General features: G+C 45.5%; 1 protein-coding gene across 1 annotated transcript in view; it reads right to left on the bottom strand.

The window, feature by feature from the left end:
• GDPD4 (glycerophosphodiester phosphodiesterase domain containing 4) overlaps nucleotides 1-7,835 on the bottom strand; it is a 37,980-nt gene that overhangs the window by 20,088 nt on the left and 10,057 nt on the right. The window contains exons 2-4 of the mRNA XM_005427390.2: nucleotides 2,429-2,631; nucleotides 1,739-1,842; nucleotides 883-976 (exon numbers count right to left, since the gene is read on the bottom strand). Of these exons, the coding sequence (XP_005427447.1) occupies nucleotides 883-976; nucleotides 1,739-1,842; nucleotides 2,429-2,605 (375 nt within the window). The 5' untranslated portion in view covers nucleotides 2,606-2,631. The remainder of the gene's footprint in view (nucleotides 1-882; nucleotides 977-1,738; nucleotides 1,843-2,428; nucleotides 2,632-7,835) is intronic.

Below are 7,835 nucleotides of genomic sequence, written 5' to 3'. Positions count from 1 at the left end.
TTATCTTGGTCACCAAGGTGAGACAAAGCCATAACCTCACCCTCAGCACCTGGCATTTCCAAATGAAAGTCAGAGCAGGCATGGGACTGATGTGAACTCCAGGGCCTGAAGTCAAAGTGAATTCTTGCCTATAGCTCTGGATGAAGAAGGTGGAAAAACAGGTGCAAATGTGTCTTTATTGGAGAGCTTTCTTATGAGGGAAAGAACAGAGACAAAGGATGATTAAGTAGAAATTTTAGGAAAATTTTGAGGTTGGTATGTTTCCCTAACTAAAACAGACATCATATCAGAAAATTTCACAGGATCTGGAAAAGTGAAGATTTCAGGAACCTCTTTCAGCATAAACTTCAGCAGTGTTTTGTGACCACATCTATAGCCTCTACCTGGAGAAAATCCTCCAGCAAAGCAGAGTCAGTCAGGTGAAAAAGTTCTGTTCTCCTTCCTCTAGCAGACCTTTTTATCCAGGATTAGAAGAATAACTCAGCTGTGATGATGTATCACCACCACTACATGACTCAGAGCTCATATTTCCCTGCTGCCAAAATAACAATTTTTAGTTCCCCCCAAATCGAAATCCAGACATTGCTGGGTCAGCTTTCCTTGGGTCCAAGGAGGAATTGTATACATTTATCAAAGGGATGTAATTGAAAGAAATCACAGAAATGACATCTGGCTCAGAGACTCCTGAGCTGAAACTGGTCCTTTGCAGGTAGCTACAGGGAGCTGTAAACACTCATTGTGTTCCAGATCATCTCCTGACTTTCGCTGTCGAAGGATCATATGGAGGACTAGCTTGAGCTTTGGACTGACACATTAAAGCCACCCCTATGGTCACCTTTCAGGACTAGAAATCAAGGCCAGCTTACAAGGAGCATTGCTTACCAGTAACAGTGAGACGTATGCGAACAAGACTGCAGCCACAATCAGGATAACAAGAGACCAGAGAAACCAGTAGCCCAGGTTCCCATAGTTATACCTAAAAATAAACCAATAAAATACTGTAAGAATGTTTTTTGTTAGCACCTGGAGTAGAGAGGACCAACAGCCCTCTTCCTTGAAGTTCTGAAATTTTCTAAGCAATAAAACAAAGAAAGGTGGAGGAATAGCCTACACTGTAACATGCAAAAGTGATTAAGAGCCTCCTTCCCAAAATCTCCGATTGCACTAACCATCAGACTAAAACATCTTATTATACCTTTCCTTCCCATAATATTTGAGCAGCTTTAATTTAATTTTAGGGGCCAGATTTGCATAACTGTTGCCTACGTAGTACAGAAAGAAAAGATGTGCATAAATCCCTGATGATTATTTCTTACTTTTGAATTTGGGAACATAGAATTCTCTTTCAGCGAGATGGCTGGTGCAATGCCTCTGATTCCAGCCACTATATTTCTTCACATGGAATGGGGGAGAAAGGGAAGGCGGAAAAGAAAGACTCAGAGAAGGAAAGAGTTATTTAGTCCTTCCATTCACAATTTTTATGACGATGATTCTCCCTTTCTCCTAAATTCACACTTACACCTAAAAATTGTACCCAAGCAAAGACCAAGTCTCAGCACCTACAGAGTCACTGGAAATTCAGTTTGGGTGCTGTAACCAAGAGTTTAAGGTGCCAAATCTTTGCTTCATTACTAAAATACCTTGTTGCACCACAGCTACTCCAGAGGGTGCTCATCCCTTCCCAGTCATCCTAGTGATCAGCTGAAGGGGTGGGAGAGGAGGAAAAGATGTTACTTACCAGTCAAAGCTGTTGTAGTCATTTTTACCTTCACCCCACGTGTACAGAAAGACCAGAGAAAAGCAGAAAGCTGCAACGAGCAATGGGAAAAACATGCATTCCCGCTGGAGAGGGAGAGGAAGGACAAACAGTCAGAGCTACGGCCAGCAAGAGCAATCAAAGCAAATGGCAGGTACTTTCAGGCTATCCCTAAATATATGTAGCTTGGTGTTGGAATTCTAACTGAAGTAAATCTGGAGGGGAATTCCCATCCTGTCCCTTGTAACCAGGAAAATGTCCTCAAAAGCATACTCTGCACTACTTGTTCTCATGGAAAACTCATTACTTCCCAAATGAACGGAATTTTAACCGCCTCACAGGAGAGGAAATTGCACTGTAGAGCAACCTTCTTTGCAATCCTTACTGCCCACCCAACCTAATGTTACTTCTTTCATTTGATTCTATGGCTTTGAGATGTTTCACTGGCCAGGAGAGGCTGATGCAAACTCCATGTTTATTATCAGACAAATAGAGCCTGCCACAGAAGCAGCAATTCATCAAGCATTTAGAGCAAAACCTAACAGCCCGACAGATCCCAGCCGACTCCAAATTATATCGGGCTGTGATTCCATGCCATCGACCCCTTGTCTGCTTAGACTTCCCCGCCCCAGTACAGAAATCCAAGTGTGTGCTGACTTTGAGCTGGCTTACCAGGTTGCAGCAGCATTTCCCAGGCTCGGTTCTCTCGCGCTGGTAGCGCTTCCAGCGGCAGCTGTAGAAGCCAGCCAGGCAGGAGACGAAGTGCTGCTGCTCATACTGCTGCAGCAGGCGCCGACGGACCACCTTCAGCTTGCCAAACCTCTTGAGGCTGGTGGACCTGGCCTCCATCTGAGTGCCTTTATCTCATCTTCCTCCTGAAACAAGAACACGAGTTTTATGGGGAGACTGTTGGGTAAGCTTTCCATATTTGAGAAAGGAAAGAAAACTTTCCCAAGCAGATGCTGAGACCAGCAGGAAATCATGCTGAGGACATCCCGCCTAATTTTATATACCAAAGTGAGATGGCCAGCTGAGAAGGATGGTCACTGCAAATCCTCTTAGCAGTCAGTGGTGCCTCTCGTTGTAACTTAGGCGCTCTGAGTCACCTTTGATGGTCCACCTCTGCCTCCTTTTGGCTATACAGGAGGTTCTGGGAAATGAATTCATTAACTTAAGCACATTTCAAATTATGTCATATGAACCTGAATCTAGGATTAGCTATGGGAATTATTCAGCATCACTGTGACCTGTTTGAAACATGCTACCAGTTTAACTAGCTCATGTAGAAAAGGCACTAAACCTCCCCAGGTACACAGCTCTCTTATCCTGGCAAAACTGCAGCACTGCAGAGACTGATCCTTTAAGAAATAGTTATTACCTGGCTGAAACAACTTTACTTGGAACAGATTTTCAAGTGTAGAAAGACCAGCTGCAAAGATGTACATGTGGGAGATCTATTCATAATCAAAATTAAAAACAAAGAACTTGGCAGTAAATTGCCACCAGTGTAGTGGCAGTGAAGCAAATAGCACAGGGACTAGTGCTAGGTGAAGAGTGGTTCACCCAGCAGGGCACTACTGAGACTTCAGGAAAGATTTAGGAAAACAGTTTTGTGGGGGCATGTAAAGAAGCCCCATTATACAGCTCTTCTTTGGAGTCGAGTTAGTCAGAGATGTTTTTCTTTGGCATTAAAAGTGCCATCACATCCTTGAGTCCACATCAACCATGTTCAAATCCTGGAATACCTAATAACAATCATTTAAGAGGAAGAATAAACAGTTTGCTGCACTATACACAGGATGAAATGCACATATAAAGGGTTTGGAAATAACTCAGATCCCAGAGTGACTTTGGAGAAATCAGGGCATAAACCCTTGCAGACTGATGTATCCAAACAACTGCCCAGTTTACAGAAAGGACAAACAAATCAGAGACATCAGACACAAGTTAAAACAGAAAAGACACTCCCCTCATACCCTTTCCAAATGCCCAGCCTATTGGCAGCTGGAGCAAAAGGAAAGAGGATGGAAGGGAAACAAAAAGGGAGTTCAGTTTGGACCAGTACTAATTATGCAGCACTAAGAACATCATGCCCTGAATGCCTTCCCGAGACAGATGTGTCTGTCCATCCAGGACAGTCATAGGGAATCACACACTTGGATGTGGTGGGGTCAAGCCATCCCTAGAAGCTCAGCAGTGCCAGATCCTGGCACCAGCAAGTCACCCTTAGTAAAAAATTGATGCCAGTCTCATGTGGCAAGATGGTGATCCTGTTCTAGAATTCCCAGAGCACAGCTGGGGATGTGGTGCAGATGACATCTGATCCAGCTGGTTTCATCAGCTGGCCTAAAGTACACCTGGCATAAACCCAACAATTCCCAAGTAACAGCCACAGCTTTTGAATATATTTTTAATATATAAGCCTTCAGAGTTCTTACCAGAAGGTTGTCACATGCCAAGGGACTGCAATATTTGTTACCTCCTAAAAGGATCCCCAAAATATGAGTTCCCGTATCACCAAAGCACAGCATCCATTCTTGCTCAGCCCTTCTTCAGCAATAGGAATTCAGGACACTGGACCAAACCCATTAGTTTTCCTGTCAAAGGGCCATGAGATTTGTTACTCACATTCCCAGGTGTGGGTACAAGGCTCACACGTCAATATTTGTCTATGAGCACATAGGATTTGACAGGAAAACAGATAATGGAGATCCTGAAACCTTGCCCACATCATCTGTCTGGCTACAGCAGCATGCCAGGTGTTAAACCTAGGTGTTAGTTTACCCCTCATGAAATTGTCAGTGATGGAGATTCCACCATCTCTCAAGACAGGCTGAACAAGTCCTAAATCTCTTTATAATTAAAAGCTGGCAGTTTTTTTTTCCCAGGGTCTTGTCCCCTGTATTACAGTTAAGGATGTTACTACATGCCTTGTTTGTCATAGATACAGTGAACAGCTTAAATTCTTTCTCTGTTTACTCACATATGGATGTCTCCCCTTAAACCTTCTCTGGCCTCAACTATCCCAGCTTTTCTAGTCTTTCCTTGTAGTTCATGTTTCCTCCTCTTGAGACTATCCTTGTATGGAGTGGAATCACCTGCTATTTGGGATTTCTGTGGCAATTCCCATGGGTTTTTAGCCACAGCCTGTCCAGGTTACATCTGTTCACCCATAGCACAGGCTACTCGATACCTGCAGGATCCAGTTTCTCTCATGTATCAAACATCAGCTGGCCTTGAGCTTCTGAATGCTTAAATAATTCACCCTGGACTTACCCCCAGCAGAAAGGGAAAGGTGTTTTCAGCTTCATCAAACAATGACAGAATTGTTTGGATTGGGAGGAACCTTAAAGATCATTCCACTAGACCAGGCTGCTCAGAGTCCCATCCACTCTGGCCTTGATGTGGCATCCAGGGATGTGGCATCCAAAACTTCTCTGGGCAATATTAGAGCTTCATCTCAGAGTACTTGTGACACCAGTATAATTAAGAATTTCATTACCTCGCCTTAGTCTTTCCAATGAAGTCACCTCTCCAAGCCTATGCGTTATTGGGAAAGGGACGCCTCATTGCAGCAGAGCCTGGGGAACAAGGGAGGGATAAACACAACCTGCTGTCCACAACCCCCTCTGCCAGCCTCTGGTCCTCCCAAGAACATCAGGCTGGCCAAAAAAGAGCAAAAAAATATGCCTTTCTCTCTGGCATCCCCTGAATTCCCATTGACCTTGCTGTCCAAGCAGTATCACTATGGCAGTAACACATTTCAGTATCAAGAGACTGAAAAAACACAACTTGTCCTCTGCTTTCAGCTCTAGTTTCTGCTGGCATCCATCCGTCCCTCTGCCTCTATCCTTTCCCTTTTTTCTTTCCAGAGACCTTTTTCCTCCTCTCCCAGCCCCCAACAGACAGAGTGATCTGACTCAGCTGCTCCTTTGGTCTGCAAAGGGCCAAAGAATTCTACAAAGGCGATAAACTTAGACTGAAATTTTATCTTGTCCAGTAGAGAGGACTGATGTTCTCTAGCATATCTCCACTCAAGTAAATGGAGATATATGGAGACCCTATAGCACCTTCCAGTACCTAAAGGGGCTACTGTTGATCCAGAGAGGGACTTTTGACAAGGGCAGGGAGCAACAGGACAAGAGGGAATGGCTTCAGACTGAAAGGAGGTAGGTTGAGATTAGATCTTAGGAAGAAATATCAGTGAGCTCTTGTCCAAAGCAGAAACCATCCTGTCAATTCCCAGACCATGATTTGATCCAAGGCTTCTGCTCCCTCTGGGCATACAGGGCTCACCTAGAAAATGGGAGCCTTTGAGCAGCTCTGCCCACAGCTTCAGGGACTGCTGGGTCTCTGCTGAGGAGTGAAGCACAAGGCATGTTTGAGGCACTAGACAAAAGGTGATGCTTGCATGGAGATGCAAAGGAAAGAATTGACAGGGAGAGGGAAGACCAAGGACAACTCACCGAATTTGAGGCTGCTTCACTCTAAAGGCAGTGACTCCTAAGAAGAGCCCATCTCCCTCTACAGCTCTGCAAGACTCATGTATTGCAATGCATTTACACTGTGCTGTTGCTGGTATCTGCAAACAGTCCAGTGGCAACTCCTAGGACAAGTCCAGGAGAAATCCCTCTTAGATGTGCCAGGTCCCACGTGAGAATGAGTAAAACAAAGACAGACACAAGGACAAGTCAGAAGGGTGCTTCTCAGTTAAAATGTATTCATATCTCCAGGCACTCCATCGTCCTTTTTATATGTGTCCTTCTAAACAGGCATCACTCCTCCCCTTTTATCTCTGCATATTTTCCCTGGTCTCTGCCCTCAGGTTCATCTCCATCTTCTCAAGTAATTGTGTTCCATTTAACACAAGTTCCCTCCTTACCACTCAGTCACCTTCCAGCTTCTCCATGACCCTCTGTCTCATGGTTGCATCCTTCATGGTTTCATCCATGGTAACCAATTGCCAGTCTGCTGCTGCAGCAGGTACAAGGCAATTAGAAGCCATAAAAACATTATAACTCCCAAGGTCTGGCTGAATCTGCAGCGCCTCAGACCACATCAAACACGCATATATTGGAATTCACAAGCATCTGATCCCAAGAAAGGTAATCTCCCAGTAACTGGGCCCAACGACCACCTAAGGGGCAAACAACACCTAAACAAATGACAGATGCAGAAGCCAAAAAACAGTTCAGTCCTTGGCAGGACTTAGCAAGAGGCTTCACAGTCCTTGCATCTAGATTTGAAGCACAGTTCTCTTAAAATTCAGAGATCGTCTGCAATTCCTGCCCATCTTTACCAGGCAAAGTTAAATGGATAGAGAAGGGAAACAGCAAACTTGCATCCATTCACTGGAAAAGCCATGGGAGCAAAGAGCAAGCAGGTAAACACTCATCAGTAGGATGGCAAAGTTTAGGACTCCTTAACAAGTGAGGCGTGAAAGCAGGAACATATGTCTTTCTGCTCCATAAACCCCGGGGACTTCAGGTTTTTCCATGGCAAACAGAGACTTTGCTCACAGATAAGAGCCCACATAACCACAGGCAGTCAGATAGGGCTGCTGCTTTCCCGCTGCTTGGCAGAGAGTGAGGAAAAGCATGGGAAATAGCCTGGGGGGATGAGAGGGGAAAGAGAAGGAAAGAAAAATCAGGAAACATGTTCAGCCACACAGCCTGAATGCTGAAAGCCCTGAAAAGAGGAACCTGCTTGAGAGGCCAGTGCTCAAGCAAGGATTAAAATCTTGTGTCTTTTTTGGGTACTGGGGCTGGAACATTCATCTTCCAAGGGGCAAAGGTACGGCAGCCAAATTTGGCATTGCCCTGTAGCTTTTTCCTTTGGGGCCTCTTGAGCATTTCTTTCCTTCCCCCTGCACCGAGGTGTCCCCCACACCATACCTAACAACGCACGGGGCTGTAGGGCACTGTCGGCGAGGCGGCGGCCGGGTACGGCCGGGGGCGGGGATGGCCAGCTCAGGCTGTCCAAGGGGGAACAACTTGCTCCAAGCCCAGCAACAGCAGCGGGAGCGCAGAGCACCGCAGCGCCGGGAAGCTCACGGAGCCGGGAGCACCGCGGCGGTTTC

Source organism: Geospiza fortis, unplaced genomic scaffold, assembly GCF_000277835.1.
Source record: "Geospiza fortis unplaced genomic scaffold, GeoFor_1.0 scaffold286, whole genome shotgun sequence".
NCBI lineage: Eukaryota > Metazoa > Chordata > Aves > Passeriformes > Thraupidae > Geospiza > Geospiza fortis.
This window is presented reverse-complemented; position numbering and strand designations above follow the sequence as displayed.